This window comes from Corapipo altera, unplaced genomic scaffold, assembly GCF_003945725.1.
Source record: "Corapipo altera isolate COAL_440 unplaced genomic scaffold, ASM394572v1 44, whole genome shotgun sequence".
In the NCBI taxonomy this organism is placed as follows: domain Eukaryota; kingdom Metazoa; phylum Chordata; class Aves; order Passeriformes; family Pipridae; genus Corapipo; species Corapipo altera.
Genome location: NW_020884880.1, coordinates 4389716 through 4417035, shown reverse-complemented (window position 1 = coordinate 4417035; position 27320 = coordinate 4389716). Strand labels below are relative to the sequence as shown.

General features: G+C 36.5%; 1 protein-coding gene across 2 annotated transcripts in view; it reads right to left on the bottom strand.

Annotated features, from left to right (window-relative positions):
- Positions 1-27320, bottom strand: part of GLCCI1 (glucocorticoid induced 1) — a 52414-nt gene that overhangs the window by 7351 nt on the left and 17743 nt on the right. Inside the window, exons 2-6 of one of the 2 annotated variants that reach the window (XM_027639139.1) lie at positions 24950-25101; positions 17548-17634; positions 10166-10279; positions 8106-8258; positions 1159-1369 (exon numbers count right to left, since the gene is read on the bottom strand). In XM_027639139.1, the coding sequence (XP_027494940.1) occupies positions 1159-1369; positions 8106-8258; positions 10166-10279; positions 17548-17634; positions 24950-25101 (717 nt within the window). Of the gene's footprint in view, positions 1-1158; positions 1370-8105; positions 8259-10165; positions 10283-17547; positions 17635-24949; positions 25102-27320 lie in introns of both variants that reach the window. The other variant, XM_027639138.1, reaches the window with a different exon arrangement.

Sequence of the window (27320 nt, the reverse complement as noted above, 5' to 3'; positions counted from 1 at the left end):
GGGGAGCTAATACCACTGTTATTTTTGGAACATGGCCAATTATCATGTTGATCTAAGACTTTTACTTTAATGTGGTTAACTTACACATTTGTACACACCCACCCTCAATTCAAGATTTGGGCAGATGGATTTGTTTTCATTTAGTCTTTTTAAATCCAAGACAGGAAAATACTACTTTTCATAAACCAAGAAAAGCTAGTATTTCTCCTGACTTCCCCAATCTTATTGAGAAATTCCTTTAAGAATTATTCAACAGATAGTATTTACAAAAAAGCTTATCCTCACTTACAGCCTCAAAATACTGTTGTCTTTAATTCATTTGTAAATCTATGCTAAATCTTAAAATTTTTCATTTCCTCTGTGAAACTTACTACTCTTAGCTTGCATGTTTTACCCAAATTCTGCATCCTCCAAACTAAAGTCCATGTTTCAGCTAGTTGACCAGAAGCACAAGGGTAATTTCATTAGTAAACAGTTGTCAAAAAAACCCAGTCTTTTTACACCGGTGCCTCTATTTTCACACTATGTTCTGTCAGTAACTCTTAATTACTGGAACACCAATTGTACTCCCTCTATAAAACCAAAGAACATTTTACAGACTTCAAAAAACAGCACAGCATATTGACATATAAACACATAAATTATTCAGAATTTCTGAGTTGTTATGCAACATACATAGAGAAGTAATTACTCTCCATCAGGTTGTTCAAACTCATATCTGAGCTTCTCACCAAACAGCTTCAAGTGGAATGTAAGAGTTCAGAAGTAGAGTATTTTTAAAAGCAGTCCAAAACTTCATCACCATTTTGAACAGCAAGTAACTCACCCACGATGAATATACAATCTACCACAAATCTTCTTGAAACCTTTTTTAAACATAAACATGTTACAGTCTGAATTCTTCACATTAGAATCTTCATAAATAGTTAACTGTTTGCTGTGCTCCTCTGACGTATTTATGGAAGATGTTTGTGAAGTTCCACAAACAAGAGGGAAAAAGATATGTAAACAAACAAAACCAATTTTAAGATAAATCCTCAATCCCTCCACAACCATCAAACAAAAACAAAAACTGATGTAATGAGTAAAATGAAGGTAGCTGTAAAAGCAGGACATCACATGCCTCCCACAGATAAAGGCAGGCCATTCTACTCTCACCTTTATCACGGTCATAGAGTAAATCTTCCGTTGAACAAGGACTCCCATCCTGAGATTCAGGAGGGCAAAAGGGAGAGACACATGGTGAGTGACTGCTGCAGCTGCTGCTGCGCTCCTGGACAGACGGAGTCTGAGTGTCAATGCTTCGTGTACTACTACTACGATAGTGAGCAGGTAACGGGGCCCTTCGACCATCAGGGATATCCAAAGGCTGCAAGAGAAACGAAGCAATGCAGGTTACAGAGAAAAGATCAAACTCATAAGCAATGTCAGCCAGTAGGACTCGTAAATGAAGGCCTTTAAGAACAACAAGCCATTTTTCAAAGAACAGGAAGACTTTACACAAGAAAATAACACAGTGTGCAATGGACACAATATACATTAATTATGCTGAATTCTGGCACAACGTGCACATGTTCCAAGGCAACTACATCTTAACGCAAAGTTAACACCAAAATGCACTTCAACACAGGCTAGTATTGTGTTTTTACGTTGTTTCTGATAATTTAAAAAGTCAAACCTCACCAACAAATGCCTCTAATTATACTTATATAATTTTCAATAAAAAGGTCACTGTTATTCTAAAAGAAAAACAAGTACTCTGACAGAGAACATATTTGGATAAAAGGAAACAGTAGAAAATGTCAAATACAATGACACAGTATTGCCATGACAACCAACTGAAATACAACTATAAAAGAAACCATCCATGTTTTGCTAGTAAGTCATAATTCTCTAGCACAGCCCTACATTCCATCCTTTACTTCTACAGATGGTGCATAGGCTTATAACAAGGTTCTCAACCTCTGTCTTGAACCTAAGCTAGTAAGCTCTGCCTGCCCATATCAGCATAGCTGGCACTGGCCAGAGTGATATTGCATCCCATTCTGCAATATACTGCGTAGACATGTTCACAGCAGCAGATTGGCACGCTCTACTTACTTGTCCTTCCTAGTGGAAAATTAGTTTTTATAATGCAGACAGTGCTGCTTTAAATGTAAGAAATCAAATGGGAATTACAGTTTTGCTTAGAAGTGAAAGGGAAAAAATGCCTGCAAGATTTAAACATAATTTTTATCCTCATTTCAGTGAGGATTGTGACCAAGCCACAGAGAACAGCTTAAATGTTCTAGCTACAAAAAATTAATGTCTTTTTCCTTCTCACTTCAAGCGAACATTTTTATTTAATTGCCTTCCTCTTCCCCATATATTCCAAAACCATTACAGCTTGTTCCAGAGCCTAAAATTCAACCCAACACTTTTGCCAGCAACAAGGACATGAAACCTATTGGCCAAGTATCACATTCTCCCCTTTTCAGCAAGTCTATCCAGAAAACCACCACATATTAAACAAAAAGGCAGACATAGCAGAGTAGGAAGATCATTTTCCTCTTATGAGCCTTCCAGTTAATACCATTTCATATTTCAATTAAGAGCAAAGAAATACACCATAAAGAGAACATTACAGTCCCTACATCAAATGCTGTAAAGTTTGGGCACAGCTGTGTGGTCTGTTCCAACAGCTCAGTTCACATTGCATATGCGTTACAACATGACTACATGTTGCTATTCCCATCACCCCCAACAGGCCATGACTCATTTAATGCACAAGAAAGACCTGAAGCATTGTATCATTTGTTACACGACAGAAGAGAGGTAAAAAACAAAACTGAAGCAAGAAGAACTGAAGAAAGAAATCAGTCTTATAATTATCATAACAAAAATACAAACCTGCTATGCAGAACAGCATTTTTATTTCTGTCTCTGCCACAAAAATTTTGTGAGATGTCAGAAAATCAACTGGATATTTCTGGATGCCCACTTTACATAGGTCTGATTTGCAAAAGTCTTCTGTGTTCACAGATGCAGAAGGAAACTATGGGAGTTGCACCTTAAACTTCAAAAAATGGGATGCAGTATCCTATGTTATCTAAAGAGCCACAGTACAGAACCCTGATGGATTTGTGTTTCTCCATCCATAAAGTGTATAATATCTTTCTTCTCACAGAAGTGAGGTAAAAAAGAAAGAGAATAAAATTTCAGACACTCTCCTATTATACAGAAGCAAAACCTCAGAAATTTAGATTTCTGACTTCAAAGCAAAGCTTAACAGTAAGCATGAGGACACGAATCTAATAAGGAGAAAAGAGGAACACCAAACAACTGCTCATTAAGGGCAAATACTACGCTCTACGTAACAGGTAAAGCAAGGATTCCAGGCAGGGGGGAAAACAAAAAGTAAGTGATCACATAATTAAAGGCTTTAGGATAACACAGATGTTCTTCCACACCTGGATGAACAATGTAATCTTAGGTATTCAGGAAGCATATCCCAAATCACATATTTCAATCTCCCCTCAATTAAAGCCTGAGATACAAAAATACTCCATATTTTTAGACATGTATCTAAGTATACACGCAAGTAGAAAAAGCTAAATATTTGTCATTCTTTCCTACTACAATAACTTTTAAGGCATAGAAAATTCCAGTGAGTATTTCAGATTACTGTGTTTTTGTATTTATTTTTCCCTTAATACCAAATCAAAGTTTTGAGAAGTGCAAAAATCTCCATGAAAACACCAACTAGAACTATTCTGCTTGTTAAAAAACTTTATGTATTAAACCCAATCAACATAAAAAAACACTTTTAAAGTTAATTTCCATGAGTCATGCCCAAACTATTGTAAAACTGAAGTTCTCACAACCTTACAACATCAGAAATAGGGTAACTCATTTGGTGCAGCTGCTATTAGTTTCCATAATGCCCAATGCATGGAAAACAACTAGAAATTACTGCATTCTGCTGGTTTTGTGGGTTTTTTTGCAAGAAAGTCTAGTCATGTACTAACCTTATGCCAAATGCATTCTGACAGGACACCTGTCAGCCCCTACAGGACAGTGTGTTCTTGGACACATTTACATACTGCTCTCATCTCCCTGCAAAGGTATGGAAATGCTCCATCTGACAACAACATGTATTTCTGAATACATTGTTAATATTCACCACCTTATTGTCAGTATCAATGTTTTTGCTGGAAAAAAAAAAGAACACCCAATTTAGGAGGAACATCAGGAATGCTATAAGGATATACCACTGGAAGCCTTAAAAAAAAAAATCTGCTCCTCACAAGCTGTACATCTATTTTGGACACAACTTTTTGAGAACAAAGCATTCAATGCTTTTGATTTTAAAACCTTTCCCTTTGGAACACAAAGGCGGACACAGGAAAGTGCTTCTTCCTACTGGCATCAATGAAGCCATCAATGCACTAGACGAGGTTGCAAGTGCAAAAACCATAATGCATCCTGGGAAGGAACCCTTGGGAAAAACTCAGACTTCTCAGATGAAGGTTATGAAGATTTAAGTAAAGCTTCTCTGCATCTGTGAAAATTAGAAAAAGTCCTTTTACTACAGGATTAAGTTTTCTGATAGGTTCATAAAACCATCTTGCTATCTATTTCCAGAAGCATTAGAAACCAAACAAGGAAAACAGTAATCATTTTACTTCTGTTGTGTGACAGTCCATCAAAATTGCCTCATTTCTAGTTATTTCTGTACACTTGAAAGATAACTCCAGTACTATGTTTTTCCTAATAGGAGACCTATGAGCTACAGGGCACTTTCCATGATTTTCATAATGTATTCTGTAAGAGGGAACATCTCTTATTCACCAATCCCTACATTAAGGGAAATAAGTCCATCATCTTATTGTACCACAATCTCCAGTGTTTGTGTTATGGAGTAACAATGGGTTAGAGAACAAAAGCCTGCCACAACTTCACAAAGAGCTAATTCCATCTTACAAGTTACGGTGGGAACAGAGACACACCATCACAATTTTTCAATGTTAATCAGGAAACTACAAAAAAAGAAGGAAAATATATCCAAGAATTGTGAGTAAATGCATTAGAACATGAATTAAAAGTTTATTAATAAATTTAAAAGAAAGAGATGGTTAAGAAGTTACTCAATAAAGCCAACTTAGTTTTATGAAAGCAAAAAGAGAACATCTTTAGCTAACTAAGCAAGATGAATTATCTGAAAAAATATACACATACCATAGCTAAACTGCAAAGACTAAAATATTTTTAATGTTTTGGCCACTTACAATGCAATCCCTCTAAACTTGATGGTCAATTAGATTATTAAAGGGTAATGACATAATGACATTACTAATCATAAACTATCTTTGTGAAACACAAAAATAACAGGACAATAATTTTTTTACTTTCATAAGTACAATTTCAATCAACATTAAGATACTATTAAAAAAACAAAAAAGAAGGTATCAAAGAACTATCAGAACTAAGTCAGCACGAGAAAAGACAGAAGACATTTTCAAATGAATCTATACATTTTTTAAGTAGGATTACAAAAATTCGAGTCAGCAAAAGGGAAAATAAAGTATGTAATGTCATGCCCCACAAAACTAAAAACAAATCTAAAAAAAAAATTAAATTCATTTGCGTATCTGAAGATGAAGCAAGCATGAAACTAGGAGGAAAGTTTCATCGGTTATCTATTTGAACTGGGAGCTAAATTCAAAAAGTAATTCAAGTAATATCTATAAAACTATCTTTGAAACTGCTTTAACCTTATTTTTGTCCTATATATCACCTGATTTCAACATACATGAATTAAGAAACAGCTTGTTAGAAAAAAAAAAAATTGTAAATTTATACTGAAGAGAGACTAACAGCAAAAAAAAATTCAAGAACATTAAAGTAAAATTTTAAAAATTAACAAAGTTAAAATGCATTTTATTTTACTTGGGACAGCCCAAATGTGGTTATCGAAATGAAAGAAATCACAAAGCTACTAATGTTGTACCTAAATTTGAAAATAATGAATAAAACCTGAAAATTGGGTACTGAGCTGCAACTAAACTAAAGATGATATTCCTTCTCAGTGGTTTTAGCAGGTTTTATATCTCACGTCTCTCCTGGCAAGCAAATACAGATTCATATTAGGGCACAAAGTGTTTCTGCAGTTGGATAGATCAATTCATATAAAAATTAAGATTTGAACATGCACTGTTAGAACTGTGAAGTAAACGTGGAAACAGGCTAAAAGAAACCAGCTGAAAATGTAGATGCACACCCATCTTACAAGTGAATCTACAGAACAATCTATCCTTCACACATCACCCAAAGCAATCAACTACCTTTGATTACTCTTTTAAAATAGTTTCTAAAAATACAGAACATTACAGCAAGAAAGAATGGCAGAAAACAAAGAAAAATTAATTGTTTCTCTAGCAGTGAAACTAATGAAATTTGGTTTCCTATGGTTTATCTTTTGTTCAGTAATTCCTAACCTTTAACCTAGCTACCCCAACTCCCCCAGGCTAAAACACAGCTAAACTGTTGTATTAGGAGAAAGTTCACCAGCAGTAAGATTAAGTAAATTATGATCTTGTTATGATCCTCCATAAGCAAACTGAGATCTAGTAATCTCAAAGACAGCACTAGGAGTCCCACTTTAGGTCCCACATGACCAGACTTCACAGAAATTAACAGTTACATAGCAGGAAACAACCCTCTGCCCACAAAGATGGACTTGACTTCAAGGGCAATGTCTGATTTATGACTTTCTTTTGTGTCTGAAAACTCTTGCCAGCTAAATGTTTGGAGGAAGGGTTCACTATTGCCTTGGTTTTGTAAACTGCTGAGCACCTCTGGCCCAAATCCAACAATGCACTTAAGTATGTGCTTAACTGTTTTGCTGGATCAGAGTCAGTACATTCAGTAACACAGGAGAACTCTGCATCCCAAGCAATAAGCTGTTAAAACCCAAGGACAACATTTACAAAGATGATCTGTCTGATAAGTAAATGAAATATCCTCTCACTGTAGGATATTACAACCCTAGCCATAGCAACATCAATGGTTCCACTGCAATACATACATTTTAATTCCCTCTTTGAAGATGGTGCAACAAGGTTTATTGATTTGGGCTTACCATTTCAGTTTTCACATCTGATTTTTTTTTTTCCTTGTTCCCCTGTTATAATATACACCTCTTCTAAAGGAATAAGACCTCCATAGGAAAGCAAACAGCATAATACTTCTACTACTACAATATTTCATTCTTAAGACTGGTTTGCCCACAGAAGTAAGACTCTGGAGAAGCCAAAACTACTCCAAAACTTTTTAAGTTTACTACTGAAATGAAGAACTACAAATATCAGGTTTTAGAATCTTAAACCTCTGATTAAAGTTTTATAGCTTGACTCATATACTGAATTGCTATTACATGACCATTCACGAGAAAAGCATCTACACTTTGGAGAAGATTAGAAAAATAGTGGAGTAGTTTATTCCACAGCAGAAAATTTTCACTGGCTATTTAGGAAACCATGGCTGTAAACCAAGTATTTCACATTTAAAGTGTCATCAAAGAACTAAGATCCTTAATGACAACTCCAATGCTCTAATGCAAAGCTGCCCCATTGGTTAGTATTTCCCATGCAGAGCTCTCCCACAGGTTTCATGGAAGTAAAATGGTCCATATTCAGTTTATGGGGAAAAAAGCATTAAACAAAAAAAAGGAGAGCACAGTACAGCAAACTTACATCTTTCTCAAGAAAAAGAATGCAAAAAGAAGCAAATACAATAATCTTCTGGTCTCTAGCTACTTATTACTGCAGCCTGAAGTATCTGAATCTTCAAGCACTTGCACTTTGGACAAAAACTTTCAAGTTCTCTACAGAAAGGGTATTCTAAACAAAGTATGTTCGGGCAGAAGCCCTTTAAAAATAAAATAGAAAAACCAAAAATCCCCCCTACCATGCTAAAACATTGAAACAAAGTTTTCAAACAAACAGTTCTTTGAAGAAAATTATTTGTAATTTCAGCCAAAAGGAAAGTTTCTCACGAGGAAGGTTTTCCATGTGTTTATAGATTACAAAGAAAAAACCACCATAAACATGTTACTATAAGCTTACCTTGGATACTTCTTCTTTTCCACTGTTCTCCTTAATGAATACTTTTTCCAGTTCAGGACTTATTCCTTCTACATTACACGGCACACGTGAAACAGTTGATTTTGGCACTGAAATGTTCGACAGTGGCATAGGGACTGATCTGGAAATACAAGCCTAGAAGGTAGAAATCAACATGATTTGAAAATGGAATAAAGACAGAAGTCTGAGACCAATGATAAAAACATCAGTAAAAAACCTGTGTATTATTTTTGCCATCTAGAAGATCACCTTCACTTGGCGAATTCAAATAAAAACAAATGCCTGTATAAATCTAAATCAAATAAAATCACTTCTACTTAACTCACAGTAGTATTCTATAATCAAAGCATTCTACTACTTCACTTATCAGTAAGCAGACAGGTATATGTACTTTCCAGATGCACAGACTATGGAATACACCATAGGGGGATGGGGAGCATGTGGAGCACTCATGTTGATGTTTTAACATGATCAAAAGGCATTTCATAACATTGCTAAAGCTTAACAACTCAACTGAAATATTCACTTAATGTACTTTTATTCTCTTTTGGTTGGTTTTAGCAAATGAAAAACAAAACACTCATTCATTAGCTTATAGCTTTTCAGAATTTTATGTCAAAGGTTGTAAGAGAAATCATCCTGAATTTAAGAATCAATCACATAAATAAATACAAATATGGTTTTCAGAAAAGCCTGCTGGAGCGGAGCTCTGTTACCAACAGAAAGTTGGTAACAGGAGTGCACACACATCAACCTTGAAAGCTTCACCTTGGCGGCAGCTACACTGACAGCCGTGAACAGCGCTCGCTTGTCAGTGTGTTCTCCTCTTGCTCACAGAATCACAAGATGCTTAAGACAAAATGTAAAAATTTTTTCTGAGTTCTTATCAAGTGAACCTTGCACAATGTGCAGCTCCAAAGGTGAAAGTCATTTGTCTGTAAGCATTCTCTGACTCTGACAAAACCCCACCTGCAGGACAGCTTCATCAGAGAACACCTTAAGAAATCAAAATGTTGCACAAGCAATGACAAAGTAAGCTCCAAGTACTAAGGAATGCCATGAAGAAACATATGTCCTAGGTGGATTTCAATCCAAAGACTGAAATCTGTACCGTGACTATAATGGCACAGGTACTTGCCACACCTTACTTTGAAATGTAAAGTAAACCCTTTCCTGTGCAAAATTTAGTAGAATCCCTTGTTATAAAGGCATAAAAGTTTCAGGAAGAATATCGAATTCCTATATGTCTTCATCCCAAGATCAGGTTTTAACTACAAAATTTTATCTAAACAGAAGAAGGACCATAAAGGATCAGCCATCATAGCTCAACCACTCCTTTATAATACATCAGGTAGTTAAAAAGGCAGTCAGGAAGTAGGAAATACCAGGACAGAACCAACATTTCAGGTGTTCAAACAGGGGCCTGTTAGTAACACGGTCCAATTTAAGGATCCAATAGGTGAAATTTAATCAGGCTCAGATGCCTGCACTGTCAAATGAGCCATGATTAAATGTCTTCTACAAGTGGCTTAAGATTCATGAAGTCATTGACTGAATCTTGCTTGAGCTTTGGAACTGTAATTGGGTTTCAGTTTTGCTGGTAGGCTGTAATGACTACAACAAACACTGCATTGGGCATTGCACCCTGCTCTGTTACCCTCTTTATTTTCTATTTTTACTTTTTAACTAGCCTAGAAGAAATTAGGTCGCAAAATTGACAGGCCAATACCTTCCAGAGGAGCAGATACTTCTAAAAGCATACCACAAAAATCAGTCTTGAAAGCAAGTACATATTGCTGGAAGCACAGCCTTATCTGGTCACACCCAGAATTTTTACAGCATCATAATACATTTCAGTTGCTATCCTGCTGCAACACTCCTTTTTTTAATTATATGACGACCATCAGATAAACTTCAGCAAAGATATGGTAGCATCAGATTGTTAAGCATTTTTGTGTGCCACACAAGAGCACAAACAGAAGACAGATGGGAAGGCTCAGCAGGCCGTTCTCCCAACCCTGATAAGGCAGGAGGCTACTTACCTGAGTCTGACTGATTGCTATATGGTTGCCATGGAGAGGTGACTGACGTTCTTTCTCTTTATTGTGACGGCTACTCTGCTTACTGCGCTGAAGCTGCTGCCTCAGTTTGGCAATCTGCTGGAAAGAAGTTCAGGTGAAGTGAGAATGAGTTACCGAATGGGTAACTGCTCAAATCTTCACACAGAAAATGAATCATGGACATTTTAATTCTCTTTGGAGGATTGCCTTTCCTTGAAGTATGAGCATTAAAGCTTCTTTATGCTTATCAGATACTTTCTCCAAAGTATCTGCCCTATTCACCAACCTGAATACACCACCAGGCTGAGTTTAATTACTGAATTTTCCCATTTACACACAAGGACTGCAATAACTGATGGAAACAAATGCAGTAAGAATGACAATTTGTAGCAATTTCTGACCTATAACTGGTTTAAGCTGGGGACTTTGAAGCCTGCAGTTTAATTTATTTGATCTTAAACCAAACCAAAGTTTTTCAATAATAATTCATCATAAAAGCAAAGCACCTTCACAAACAACTGACAATCAAAATGCATTACTCATCTTAGAGACCTTATTTAATACATTTAATAGCATTTCCCTGCAGGCTAAATTATCACAGATTCCTTGAGACAGACAGAATTATCTTTTCTGCTGTCTGCTGCAAAGATGTTTAATCAAAAGTTACATATTTTAAATGTCAAATACAACTAAAGACATTATCCATTTGACCTCCTCCCTAACAAGAAACCAAAGAATTTCATTTGGGGATTCCTCCACTTATTTATTCCTCCTGGGAAATTTCTACATGAAAGCAAGCATTTACCTCTATAAACATTGTCTCAGAAGTTTAGACTGTGTAAATTCACATAACAGGTACAGACTCTTCCTTAAAACTGGATAATTTGTTCCCTTGGGCTCCAATCCCACTGTTCCTCAGGTTCAGCATACTGGAATAAAAGGCCACATATGGCCCCATTTCATTTTTAACTCAAAAGAGATACAATTTTTAAAAACCTGAAGGGCAAGTAAGGAGAATGAATGCACATGGAATTCATATGTCAAAGAACTTCTTCAGCTGGAAACTAACCTCTCTTTCTGAGTGACAGCTTACAAGTACACACACTGTGTGGTTAATTCGAAGTAGTTAAATATATCACTAGTACTCTTGCAAAGCAACTCTGTGGTAGAGAATCACTTCATGTCACTCTTCAAGTGTCAGAGATGACAGTGTGGTTTGGATGGAGCTTTGCTCCAGGCCGTGGAATTTTCCTTGTGATGTTTCTGGTAGCACTCACTAAAGAACAATCTACCTTCGAGGCTTCATATCGCCTCTTGCCACAGCTCATTACCCATATTCAGAGAACTGCTACTCAGAAACGGCTGAAAACTTTCATCTTTCAACAACAGACAAACAGTTCAGACTTCCAAAAGGGTCTGTGTATAAAACGCATCAAGAAAAACAGAGCCCTAATACAACTGAGTTACTAACACAGATGAGCTACTTTACAGAACTGGGTCATAATCTCTTGATGAAGGGTGCAACTCAAGCACCATGTTGGAAGAAACTTTGCAGTCTGAAGAGATATTTCATCTCTAAAAAAATAAATTTGTCCAGAACTTCCCCGTTATCCCTGTAGGAGTACCAGCCACTATGAAACCTAACTCCATAGATGAAAAACTAAGTAGGTAATCAGTCTGGTAAGTATACATACATCTACAAATATTTATGTCTTACATTGGAATGTTGGAGAATGGAGAGAACTGGGAAATAATTTTCATCTTCCCCTTTAAAAATTTAAAAACAGAAGAGAAAAATGATGTCCAGATCAGAAGACAGTTGTGGATAGAGATGGCTGGCTACAAGAATAACCAGAAACCATGGGGAGTGCTTTATATAAATCTTTCATTTCTACTGTGTCTCCTTGATGCTGAATACTTCCCTCCTAGTAAAAAGTTAAATGCACTGTTTTCTTTAATTTAAATGAAATCTGGTTTCTAGGTTTTCCCTAGGAGCACACTATTAAAAAAATACCTATACAATTCCACCTCAGAGATCTGGTTGACTGATTTCTGTCACAAACAGCTTGCAAATCTTTGAGAACATAGCCTCTCACTGTACAATTCAGATAGTGAAAGCACTAAATGGAAGAGTGTTGATAGGTTGGTATGTCTAGGCTAGCCAAAGCCTTGAAGCTCTGATACTGTGAAAGGAATCATGGATCCCTGCAATTTAAGGTTCCCTCAGCCACATCAAGACTATGTATATTTTGGCAGTCAGTAGGTTCTTGACAGTAACAGAGAGAAAGAGTCATCTGGAAGAAACAGAAGGATGAAAAATTGTTGAAGAACTTGACTGTATCTGGAACTGATATGATCACTTAAGCCAAACATGCAATGCAGAGAAGAAATAGGTATGCCTTTTCAGAACACATGTCCTTAACCCTGAACTTGAAGGACCATGGATGTCCATGATGTGGTAGTTACCACTGGAAAAAAAATGAGAAAGTAAAGATGGGCATACAAATGTCTTATTTATGCTCTGGACATGGGAGACAGAGGCTTGCCAGTACAGGCAACCAGCAAGCAGGCAGTGTTGCCAAGTATATGAAATCCTCTAAACTAAATGATGCTCCATCTCTTCATCAAGGGGAGTTCACGGTGAATCTGCCACTTGCTAAAGATAATCCTGAAATTGCAATAGCTTTTTTTCTTCTACAAGACTACCTTTTAATTGCCGATTATTCTCTGCCTCAAATTGAAATAAAGTCACTACTACTAACAGGAAGAGGTGCAGTAACAACACAGTCCATTTTCACAGAGCGGCTAAAACAGAAAGGGCTTGGGACACCACTTCCTTCACACACCCAAGTCCTGACCATGAATGTGATCGGGGCATACACAATAATATTAAGGAACACATGTAAATCACCACAAAAGATTTGTATCCTAAAGCGTCCACTCGTCAAAGACATCAAAGCCTTACACATATGTGCACTTAAGTCCATAAAATATTACAAGTATTTTAGTATACCAATTCAAATGGTCAGCCTTTCTTCTTCCAGCAACCATTCTCTGCAATGTTGCTCATGCATTGGAAAGACTCTTTTCTTCACCTACTTCAAAGTAATTTATAAAAAAAACCCAACAACAAAAATCCCCAAGAAAACACAAAGATTAGTGCATCTTATCAGAAATAAACCTACACAAAGTCATTCAGGGCACAAACTTTCAGTTCAGCTTCGATGGTTTACTGTCATACAGTCAAAGATAAGATGACCATCACAGATTATTAAAAAAACAAGTTAGGAAAAACCCTATAAATATATTTTTTGCTTGCTGAATATTTTTACAACTCAAAGTGTACTTGAAATAAATACGAATTTTGTCTATGCCACTTGTAATATGCATGCAACAGAATATAACTAATGGCAAAAACCTGAGATATAACCAAATTACCTTGGTTCTTTACAACACCGGGATAATCTGAATATCCTGGTAATTCTTCCCTTTTGAAGGGACCTAGATGCAGACTATTAATATAAAGGAACATGTCACTCTCCAAATGCTCATTAATATTTACCAGTCAGCAGGTTGTATTTCTCTAGGTCAGGCTACACAACACGGTAACTTCCTACTGCTGAACAAACCATGAACCCCTTTGTTAATGAGTGAGCTCCATCTCATTCATTAGCCATTTGTTAATAAACAAGTTAAGAGTAGGTCAAAGAGCAAAACAAGCATTAGAAGTTCACTCTAAACCTTTGAATACAATCTTTCAACTGGTATATGAAAGCATATAAGGCATGCAATGCAAGCTCTCATATTGAATTCTCTTTTATTCCCACATCTTTTTCAAGTACTCTGTTGGAGCAGAAGGGACCTTCCAATGGGGGGTTGCTGGTGTCCATGTAACAGGTACAGAGCTGCTTACACAGAGCTGCTTAAGGGAAGTGAAATATCAACTGTCTGAAATATGTCTTTAAAAACCTATACAGAGAAAAAACTACTTGTTTTAAATAGTGGGTTTTTCCCAGTTCTGGGTAAATTCCAGTTCAGGGTAAGCTGTACCTAAAATTGTCCCTGAACAACTTAAACAGAATTTCAAACTAACTCTTCAGGTTGCAAGGGGAAAAAAATACCAGCAGTTCGAACCACTACTTGGTTTGTGTCCAGTACAAAGACTTGAGAGCAATCTCTATCTCCCAGTCAAAATGTGTATCTATTAAAATAATGTTAAAGCAGTTTGGCATTATCTTACTCAAGTTAACTCAACGCTTCGTAAAATGAAACAGTTCACCCTTTAGAATAAACAAATTTTTAAAAAGTAGATTTTGTCAAGAAATTATTAAAAATGTACACTCTATCATTACAAAGTTCATAGTGACAGCAGGAGACATTTAAATTTTTAATAGACCCACTACAGGAAAGCAAACAGTGGCTATTTCAGTGCTAGACAGATTCAATCCTAACACATACCTATTTCAATCAAGGGCAAAATAAGCTTCACTACACAAAGTGAAATTCTTTTTTTAGATGGTAATACAGAATTCATTTTCTTGCTTGGGATCTTAAGTCTATACAACACTCACTTTTAGTTTTTATAATGCAGACCTTTTTCAAAGAGCTAACCAGTTGTATTAAATAAATGTATTTGATTGTAACAGTACTCAAACTAACCAAGGAAAAAATATTTTTTTAAACTTAATAGCATATTCAATCTTATTTTATCAAAATCAATTAAAATTCTGTGTACAAGCGTTTGGTTAGTTTATGTCAGCAATGTAATACAAAATACATGCTAAAAATCACTCCATTAATTGCTGAAGCAAGAAAACATGAATCCAAACTCTTACGACAGGCCAAGGAAACTATACACAGCTATGTGTTTACTGTTGAATGCTATGGGAAACAATTCAAAATGCTGAGGAGAGCACTGTTACCTACGTTACACATAACAAATGCAGTTGCCCAGGAGAAGGTGATATTTTTATATCCATTACTTAAGCTCTTGCTTTCAGGTGTCCATAGCTTTGTCAAATTTTCTCTGAAGTCTACTATGCAACGTTCTGCTCTCCTATCTCCTTCACATCAAGAACTTCATTAAAAGTAGCAGAGGTGTTTTAAGAATGAGATTCAGGATGAAAAGGGGTCAGAAGAGATTTTTACCATTTTATGTGCCAAAACACATTATTGTAGCTTTTTCCCTGAGAAGCTCTGTTTTCCAGTGCTTTGGATGAAAAAGCCAAACATTTGCCTGGGGGTTCTTTATGCTGCAAAGGTCCCTTGGAAGAATCTTCGCATTTGGTGAAGCTTTAGCAAAAATTTCAGTTTGCACATGTTCAAGAAAGATGTCTGGAACTGGCAGCTACATTTACTAGTAATTCTGTCTCTAGTGGGTTTTACAGTTTGAACAGAACTGCCCCAAAGAATTTATCCTTCCAAGAACTGCAGATTACTGTGGCACAAAGAAACTGAGTGCCCAGAAACTGTAAGTATTGAACAAACTCTTAACAGCCCCCATCCCCCAGGCTTAAAGGTGAGCAAAAGGAAAAAGAAAGGAATAAAACAGAAGCCAAACAATGCAGACAGAACTGATAAAGGAGTTGGAAAGTAACAGAGTAAGAGCTCAAATAGGGGAAGGTAGGTGAGTATTGTCTGAATAATAAACACCATAATGACACTGGGACTATGAACCTGAGGAACTAGAAGGGCAAGAAAACTGGCCTGAGAAGTTGGAAAAAGGAAAACAGAGGAAGAGGAAGAACTGTATGCTGGAGAAGACAAGGGCAGGTTTGAGGGTGAACAACCATTGCAAAGTTTAGATAGAAACAACTCCCTTCCAACACAACCTATTTTGTCCATTGCAGTGTTCTATCAAAGAAAGGAACTATGAAACACATTGGTCACACATTTCTTATCTTTCTCTTGTGGTCAAGTACATAAAGAGGGTGGCAACCTAGCACAATGGGTCACTGCTACCAACTGGCAGAGACTTGCTTCCATGCTGAAGGTTTCACTATCACTGACAGCCACAGTCCTGTGGTGAAGAAGAGCTGCTTATTGCACAACCCGATAGGGGACTGCCAGAATATGAAGGATAGTGTCTCAGTAAAAGCAAGGAAGTGTTATCCTAGAAAAACAGATGCTACTCCTGTCCATGCTATAATTTCGTTGTGCTGGTGGACTGTTTCAAGCCAAGACTTTTCAGAAACAAAACTCCTTCTGCACTAATTTCTGGTCACTTCCTTTGTGATTCTGAGTGCTTCCTCACAGCTGAAGTCGTCCAGGCAACTGAAGACTCATGTACCAACACATCAGGGTTTCATAAGAGGTAATCACTGAGACAGGAACAGACAACCCTCTTTGGATCAACCTCTCTTTGGCCCAGCTCCTCATCTATTGCCACCACTGGATTGCAAGATTATTCTGTATCTGTCAAATCTGATTTTAAAATTAAAGTAATTAAACTCCTTTTGACAACTACTCTTCCTATCAATGGCTTTCCAGAAGAGAACTATATACTGCCTCTAACATTATCTCCTTAGATATTGCTCTCATTTTTGAATGCCCTATTCAACAGGGAGTCATGAGAGAGGATGCAAGAAGCCCAGAGTACCAGTGAAAAGTTCCACCTCCTGGGAACATGCTGCAAGATTCATTTTATAAAAAGAAAAGCGCAGTTCTTGAAGAGAGGCTACACACTTCCTGACAGTGGTATGATGCCAAATGTAGGCCACTTATTAGGTTCTGGACAGACCTAGTTACACAAACTCTGGACAAAATGGAGGTTATTGGGAAAAAACTGTAACACTGTCATTTCAGTTGATCTGGAGACCATTTTACTATATCTACTTTCTCATGATGCAAATCCACTTCCCTTTTGGTGGGTTCTTCCTAGTTGCAATTGCAGTCTATAGAAAAATACGTATGATTAAAGTGCTCATACCATTACTGTACCAACACTTTTTCATTTTTGAAAGTGGTGTCCTCTGTATCTCCAACCTAAAACTTGAACAACACTTCTAAACAAGAATATGCTAACATACCACCTTACACTCTGCCTCCTTCAGGACAGCATCATTAAAGAATAGAAAGCTAATTAAGGTAACCCTGAACAGAAAAATTAGTAAGCAACAAGCTGGTTCCTCAATGCTCACTCCGACCACTCTTTCACAGCGAAAACTTCAGAGTATGCAGGGAGAAATTCCAACAAGCATAAAATAAGAATCACTCATCAAAATTCTCTTACGTTGGAGGTAAAATCTGTTTCAAAAGCAACAAAGGGGAGGGAAAGGGTGCAGTTTCCTGGACTCCAGATAGGGCTTAAAAAACGTCTTGGGTTTATCAAAACTTGAAAAGCTCCACTGTGTAAAACTTCTCACCTCTTTCAGTTGATCGGCACTTCCCCATGATGCTGAGCGCTGATGTGATCTCTTTTCTGCTCCCTCTTCAGCCCAACAGCTGGGTGTCTAGAGGGGAAAAAAAAGAAAATACACTGTACTTAATTCTCCAGGTGAGAAAAACTTCTGGCACAAATTACTGCTTTACTGTATAGGCAGCATCAGAGTTTAGGCACTATACATGAAGAATAAATTTCAGAATCTGATATGCAGCAGTAATAGTCTCAATAAATAAAAAGCAATATAGAAAACCAAGGCTTTGTAAACTTGCATTTACAAAGCATGAGGACAATGCACATTACTGAAGAAGCAATCAGAGGCCTGGCAATCCCGGAGACTGTTCTGCTCAGGAGGGAAGCTGGACACTACCTTGGGGAACACCACAAAACCAGTGCCTGCAGCTCCTTGTTGTCCTGTAAAGGCAGATGGGAGCAGCCCCCCAGGGCCAGTCCACTCTACACAAACATGCCAGGCCAGGCACGGTACCATCATGCACAGAACTGTAATTTCAGAGCATTGGCTACACCTTCACAACTACCACAGTGCCACAGTATCATACAGCCTACAGCCCCACACCTAACTCATCAGTGCTAGTATTTAATGTGATCGGTCTCTCTGTGTGCACAGGGCTACATATCCCACTTGTGTTTTCTGCACTTTCCGTGGTTTCGGCAGGGCTTTTTCTCTGCTATTTTTCACCATCAGGAATATGTCATCCCAAGGCCCACCAAGCTGTGTGGATGACTAGAAAGCAAAACTGAAAAAATCTGTACTGAACTTTTTGTTGCATGTTCCCAGAAAAGAAAAAACAAGTCCTTATATAAAAAATTAAGAGTTCTGTGTGCTTGTTATATGATTCTGTTACATAATACCCCCTTCTATTTGAGTGTGGGGAAGAAACCAGGAAGGTAATGTGGTTATTGAAAAAAAAAAAAAAAATCAAAAGTGAAGAGTTAAAACAGCTACTTAAAAATATGTGGAAAACATAGATGTGCCTTAGCCAGGCAATCCTTGACTCTCATCACACAAAACACAGCCTCTGCCACGTGAGTGTGCTAACTGTGTGTGCATCCACTTGCTCTGCATTTTAACAGAGTCATGTTCTAAGTAATTACTTGTTTTTGCAGACTGGGTACTTACCATCTCCCTGAAATGTGTGAAAAACATTGTGTTGGTTTTAAAAGTTTTTTAAAACACTGAAGTGGTTTGCAGATTTCTAAGGAACTAGAGAAAATGGGAAAAATTTGATTCTTTTTCAGAATCATGGGCTTTCACAACCTATTACAACTTACTTTCCAATTTAAATTGCTCTTTTCTTACAGTATTTTACTACATCCCAAGTACAGCTGGAACCATACAATTATACAGAAACAGAAAACTAGCAATGCAAAGGGAATTTTATGAAAATTTATCTTCCAAAGAGTGTTTTCGGAATACAATACTGCTCCATAATTTGGGGAACAACTCCAGGATGAAGTAGAAGCAGGCATTTTGGGTGTTTAAATACTTACTTGTAGTGCAGGAGGGTATAGCAGGGATCACTACAAACTCCTAGCCTTTCAACTACGTCTTAATAAAGAGAAAAGATACCAAGAATCTAAAAAGCCAAAGTGACTTTCTCAATAAAGAGAAGTACATTGTTCAAAAACAAAACAAATATGTAGAAAGCAAGATCTTGCTTGTAATTTTTAATAAGCACAGATATTGATCCAGATAGCAAGGACAAAAAAAAAAAAGTAGTAACAACACCCTGAAGACCTTCAGCAACACCACCAGTGACTGTTAGCAGAGAGGTGAGTGAGACTCCTTATATTGCAGTTGAAATCAAAAGTAAAAATTAGAAAACATCCATTCATTTAATACTAAATTTTGTACTTTCTCAAGTACGCTTTGACATTTGCTTCCACTCAAATACTACCTCCCTTGAGACAAAGATTACATGGTTGCTTCCACCTCTGGTAAATTGAGTCCAAACACAACCTTTCAATAATACATATGCACCATCAATATACAGGGGGCAGATTCTTTGTGAGCCTCAATTTTATTAGCAGCATTAGATTACAAATATTATATGATGTTTCTAGCACAGTATTGAAGTCAGGCAACGTTACATTACTGTGCTATTTGGAGTCAGATTGAAAAAAAAGAAAAAGCATTAAAAAAAATAACATAAGCGGGTACCAGAATATTATAGCAAGCTAGTCCTCCTCAAACCCTAGAAAATGCTGTTTCTAATTTACTGTAATCCACATTATATGAAGATTAGTTTGGGGTTCGTAACCCCAAATCCTGATATTCGAGCAAAAGTTTTTAAAAAGCAAAACAAACAGAAGCATTCCAGACTTGCTGTTTTTTAAAGTTTAGCTCATGTATGACCACCTCGTATCTCACTTAAATGCTGTCATTTAGATCATAAATAAAATGGGGGTGTATGGCACCCATGATCTGCCACATTTCATGAAAACTCATGTTTTCTCATCTTTATTTACAACTTCCACAAAACAGGCTTATCCATGGAAGCCTTCATTCGAAGCTGCAAGTGTACTTCCCATGTGTTAAACATATCAAAAAATAATGGAAGTAAAAATATAACTCAAAATCGCGTTCGAAGAAAAATGCCCAGATCACAATAAACAAAACCAGAGTCGCTGCATCTCAAGTCAGGAACACAGTAAGAGAGGTCAGGCACTACCTGCAAAACTGGTAATATTTCAGAGCAGAAGCAAAAGTATGCATCACACAAGTATGCACTGAACTTCATGAAGAAGGATTAATCCTGCAAGTCTGAGAAACTAAGATTTTAGGAGAACCTTTAAAATATTACATAACACATGCTGCAGCTACAAGAGGTGGATGACCAGTTTTCAAACTGTGAAGGTTCATGGTCCACTTCAGTTGACACGTGGGACAGGACGTGCTGAAAACACCATATATGGTTGGTCTCTTTGTCTTCACGTAAACCTCAATTACCATCGTTCTAACTCACCCAGCCCCTTAGAGATGAGCACTTCTTCCAATACATTAAGTAATTCTGCCTTGCTTTTCCACCCATGTCAGGGACATACACCTACATTCTTTCCACTTCAATCAGATCAGAATGACTGCATAGAATACCAACCTACTTAAAGCTAAAATAAGACTGAATCACTCTAAACGTCTCACATTTTATTGACAGTCCTTCCCTTCAATTACTATACCTAGCCTGCATCCCAGAATATCTACACAAGTCTAGGTTTTACAGGGGAAGCAGTAATGTTTTTGAAGAAATTCCACATTCAGAAGAAACCCAAGATCAACACTAGAAGATAAAAACTGATGGGTTTTCAGATATTTCCAAAGTATTCAAAGGTCCTCTACAAATTTTACAGAAAGAAATGGTCTAAGGAGTTAGAAGTTAATTTGACTGTAGATGACAACTCCTAAACATAAGATAGGTTAAGTAAAGTTAGAATGATAAATTCATAGCTCTATCATCTATCTTCTTCTCTGTAACATGTATGTTCTTCTCTGTAACTTCCGTTCAAAGTACATCATTAAATTATCTCATAAAATCAATGACAACTAATACACCAATAAAAAAGTTTCATGGAATTGAGCCTCTTGGTTTATGATGTCCATTTTAGAGCAAAAAAATTTCTATCCAGAAGGAAAAAAAAAAGCGTCTAATGAAGGCTAACTACATTAAAGCCCTGACCCACATGTAAGAAAAACATATTTTAGCCAAGCATTTGAACCTAATAACTCTGCATTATTCTTTAGAGGAGAGAGAAACAAAAATTCTGAGAGCCATTTTGCAAAATGTCTTCATTTGTGTAATACCTAATTGCCATATACAATGAGAAAGGCATATCCAACAATACTAGACTCCAGTTTAAGTTGTCAGTTGGAAATCACTGGCTAATATTCCATTTGGTCATTTGTTCATTTCTTTGTATTATTTAGATTGAGAAAGATTACACAGACCAACTTTAACTGGCAATATTTAACTGGCATCAACATCACGTTTATCTCTAATCTCTCCTTTTTAATTTTGTAAGTATCTTTTATATTATTTAGCTACTGCCAAATAATTATATTAATCAACTCTGACAATTATCCAGATGTTTCTGAAGATTTCAAAGTTAGGGATAACCATTTCAACATTGAATTTTTCCATACACTGTGAAGGGGGAAATACTTACATGATGAAGAATGAAGAACTGGTGCACAGAATTGCTCCCAACAGAGACAGAAAAAACGGGGAAGAAAGCTACACTGAGTTTTAAATGACCTTAATGAAAAGTTCCGATTTTACAAAAGGAGTGGAAAGTAGGACTGTAGAAGAGCTCAGGAAGGGGATCACAAAGTAAATCAACACATGTAACTTCCTATAATAGAAATATAGGATTTCTGAAATACTTAAAACACTACTAAATAAAACTGCATACCTCTAATTACCCAAAGCATGTTACTTCCTAAAGATCAGCTAGTTCTGTGTGTATGCAAACATACATACACTAATATAAACACATGCAGAATTCTGAGAAATACTGAAAAGTGTAAGTATCACAATGTACAGTGTAACAGTATATTTTTCCAAAAGCAAATGTAACAACCTCACTTCTCTACTTTAAATCAAAACATTTGGGGTAAGTAAGAGGGACACAGAAATATGAACTACAGCTCCTATTTTCCAAGATGCAACAGAAACTAAACCAAACAAAATCCTGTTCCCTCTATTTAAATAGTGAGATATTGGTGATTTATTTTAATCATGGTTTTATTGTAGAAAAAGAAGAAGTGTTTTATTCATGAGCACTATATAGGTTGAAAGAACTTAAGCGGGGAACAAGGACTTGGAATAAAACTCATTGAGGGCTCATCTGATCACAGTGAAGACCAGAAACTGACTCTTTTTTAAAAACAAGAGTTCTAAGAAACTTGGAACAGCCATAATCATCACCTTAACAAAATTGCACAGAATTTGGATTTTAAATTAGTGTTTAATTAGGGACAAAAAGTACCCTTGAAAGAGAAATAATTATTCCACCTACGATGTAAGTTATACTGACAGCATTGTTCACGAGTTTAGAAGTAAAACAAGAGATAATTTATTCCCCAATGAAACATGCTCATAAAAAATTAGTTTACTGATTTTCATTATCTTTTTTTATTTATTTTGTTTGTAACATCTTCCATTCTGCTAAACTACCAAGCGTTATTATTTTTAGATAGTGTAAACTGTATGAACTCCCATGACTTTAACTGCTACTTAGCCAACAAACATGAAGCAGCAGAAGCACTTGTGCTGGTACCCAGGCAAAGTACAAGGCTTTAATTTAATTTAACTTAATTTGCCATGCATGCATCCTATCAACAACTTGGAAATCATCCTTAGTTCTTGAAATTAGATATACTTCAAACTACACAAAGCTCAAACAACAGAAAGCCACACAAACAATCAAAACATTATCTTATGTTTTATGATCATCTACAAGCCTCTCTAGGAGCATTTCATTTGAAAACAAAACAAACAAACAAAAAAACAAACTGGAAACCACTGTGCAAATCACTATACTTGTTCCATTTTACATATTCATATAGTCCCAAGTAGTGACTCAACCTAAACACTGATATATGCTCGAGTTTGGCTAACATAATTCTTTGTTAGAAGATATCTGCCGATCCTGCTCCTATCCCTTTGAAATAATACTTTAACTTGCAATGACAACAGTACTGCCTCTCTTCTCTGTTACATTTGATTATGCTGAAAAGGTAAAACTTCATTTTCAGTTTCTGAATGAGGCAAAGGGAGGCAGCCAACAGTTCACATAACCTAAACACTTACTTGAGCTCACTAAGAAAGCAATTTTACTGCCAAATACTTGAAGCTCAAATATTTATAGAACAAGTTTGTTTATCTTTTCTGTAACTGGTGAAAAGGTTTGTTTGTGAATGTTAAAATATTCTATATTTTCTATTCATGACAGTACTTGCAAAGTTTGATACGGATATACGTTTTAAGAGAGAGGTTGAGAAATACAATAACTACAAAGCAGGCTACTGAAAATCTCCTGAATAGAAATTATAGTTTCAAACCAGAAAAGATCTTCAAGGAATAGTATTGTAAAAGGAAGGCACCTTGAAAGCCAGTCCAGGATTTAGAGCTTTTTAGGTAAATCTTTCATGACAGTAAATATGACTGTTGCTTCTTTTTTGCTAAAACTGACTGTTTTTAAAATAAACAAGCAGGACATGAAGACAGTATTTCCTTAAAGGGCACCCACTACAGTTCCTAAAAATTTTCTTGGAACATTTTAATCATCAGACTACCAAGTTCATTAAATAAGATTTCTGAAACATACAGATAGATCTTTTTTCTTTTCTAAGTATTCTATGCTTATCTTTCCCCCATCAGAGGACTTCCTGTGTTGCATTACACCGTATTTTGAAGAGATGAGGAAAATTATATATACTTGTCCAGAAAACTTCAGTATTACACAAAAAACTAGAAACACAGAATCTATTTAAAGATCCACAACAACTATGGACCAGAATCATGGTACAAGAGATAAGCAACTAATTAAAAGCCATCCCTACACAGCCTACAGACTGAAAATACAACCAAAGAGAGTTAGTTTCTTTTCATTTCCAATTTAGTTTGGAACACAAACTCAGATGACTTACTCCATATCCCAACAGCACTGCTGAAAAATAAAGAATGCAGCTCCTCTGCTAATAATTTGGGGGGGGTTAGAATTATGTGGGTTTTATTTGTTTGACAGTGATGATCCTTGAGGGCAACAAGTTCCAGGATGAGGAGGAAGCAGGCAAGAAACAACATTCACCTTTCTAGCCAAAGAGCAGTATGAATGCCACAGCAGCCCACCTGCCAGAGGTTCCTGCTAAGGACATCCAAGGCTATCACAAGGGTATCAGGCCATCAATAACCTCAGTTAGCCTTCCCTCAATTCCCCCCGGACACAAATACACTTTTTGAGACTGGCAGATTTTTTACCAAGATTTAGTAAACTCTTTAGTTTGTCAGCCACTGCTATACGGAATTTTTTTCTTTTTTTTTAAAATAACACTCAGCATAATTTTGCATATAGCAGCTTAAAAATAAACCAGATACAAGGCTGAGATGGAAATCTGCTTATTTAGCCTCAACAGATCTGCCCACATACCGAAAATTATTTTTAACAACTGTTTTCTAAAAGCATAAAAACATTATCATCACACACCATGTTACTGCATTGACACTGCTTAAAAAAAGACTACTGTACCCTATTTTTAGGGTTTCATATTTATAGTAAGATTACGTGAATCCACATTTCTTCAGAATTAAATTGAGTAGACATCAATTATATGAAACATCTCTGTTGTCTTGTTTTACAGCTTTTACCTGAGTAGATTTATCTTTCATACATGAAGGGTAGTGTACATGGGGATCACGTGGCCACTGTCCTGTGAGGTAAGGTCCTGTTATTGTGTCCAAAGAAGAAGTTCGCCTTATGGTACCAGAAGTTCTGATTTGCTGGGATTTTGGCCTGTCCACTGTAGAAAACCAGAACAAAACCAACAAAAAAGTCAGGCTAAATTTGATGTGAAATGTTAAAAGCTAGCTATGACACATAATGGCAAGAACACATCAGAAACCTTTGTCTCAATGCCAAGCTGAAAAGAATGCCATCCCATCAAAGCAAATAACATCAGACAAAGAAGAAAAACAAATATAAAAGAGAAAACAGTCACAAAACCCCCAATGCTTAAAGTGTTCATATCTGCAAAGAACTGGGCTACTTACACTATATATTTTCATCAACAAAAAACATCAAGCAAATTAAATACAGTGATGATGCAACTCAGGAAAGCCAGACACACAGAAATAGAAAATATAACATACTACAACATTAAGTTAGCTTGCTTAGCTTTCTAAATACTAAAACACAAACCACGACAAAAATTATGGTTCTTAAGATGATGTACATCCAATTTATTGCTCTTGTGTATGTCATTCCATATTATTTACAAGATCCCACTACAGGCCTTAGCAAGCTGAGAGCATGACTGTGTCTTTCCCTCTGACAGAGCTCAGTTCAAAGCAGCTGCCTTGCTTGCTTTTGCTCATCACGGTGCCTGCAGTTCTTGACTCCTTCCTGGACTTCTTTCCCCATACACCTAGATCATGGAACACTTCTTCCTGCATTTCATTTGGAAAGCAGAGCGTGGGGCAATTCGTGAGATTGATGTGGGAAAGAACAGTTTTAGACCATGTCCTCTGGTCTAAAAGGACGTCTTGCTTTGTCCTTTAGACAAAATTACTTCATATACTCATTTTCTAGACTTCACATTAGCCAACCTAAGCCCTACATTGCAGCTACTGTCTGTTTTGCTCACTCCTACTAAAATAAATAAGCAAGTATGCTAATTTCCAAATTAATCACATGCTATGCACTGATCTGACCCACCAAAACCCTACTCACTGCTCAGAACATGAGAGCAGACCTGCTGGCACACTTCTGAATCCAAACATGGCCACCAGCCTTCACAAGCATTTTCAGTATCACCTAGAACTAACTGATGGATCTCCAAACGCTGAGCCAATCATCAGTGTGTTATGTAACATTCAGCACAATTATTCGGGTATAGTTTGCACTACTACAGCATGGTTATAGATATATGAACATGTCAATGTTAAAACAGACCATTTTAGACAAATATAAGCCACTGAAACACTTCATCAGCTACTCATTTCAAGTGAAGAATTCTAAATAATGGCATGAATTGGACATATATCATGCTGCCCTTTATGCAATATAATTGTTCTGATTGCCTTAAATATAAATCAAATCCGTACATTTCAAACAGAACTATCCTTTGCATTTTAAGAAAGATCTTTTAACAATTAAAAGCGGCATGAAATCCAAAATAAAGATGACAAATTTTAAAAATGAAACTAGTTTTTACATTTGCACTGAAACACAAGTGTACCTAAGGGGTACAGAGCTACAAAGCATTCTTCCAACTGTCCTTGTCATGCTATGGCACTATGCTACTCTCTCAGGTACCCCAAGTTTTGAAAATTTCTCAAAAACACATTTTAAAATAAATTAGAGACAATGCACAGATAAACAGGCAAAGACAATGCCTAAAGATGAGGAAATAAAGACTAAGTATACCTTTGCAAACTTTACATTTAAAAAGTCTTGCTGCCAAAAGAAACCAACCAAGAAAGCACAAGCCCAAAAACCACAAATAAAATATATACAATCAGATAATGAGCTAAGGTCTGTGTCTTGTTCTGCACACAGAGGAAAGGCAACAGCAATCCCATAACGACTAACATAATACTATTACAACACAACAGGGAAAAAAAAGCACTACCAAAAGTTACTACATTTTTGTTTTTCCATGGTAATCTTGGAAGTGGACTGCAGGACACTGTCAAACCCTAAAGCCAAGAAAACGAAAACTTTAAGACATGGTTTCAAAAGTCCCTACTCTTCTTCAGCATGACTTACAGGAAACAAACCACTTCTCAACTGCATGAACCAATTCCAGTTAATATTAATTTAATGCCATCCCTATTCCACTGTTGTCTGCACTCTTTCCATCGCCTTTGAGACGGCATGCATAGATATGTCAATGCATCTGCTAAAGTGATTCACTGAGTTAAACATAAAGACAACTAAAATGCATTCCCCTCAAGTCATAAATACACAGTTTTCCCCATTACAGGCAGAGTTGACATAACATAAAGGGCAGAAACAACC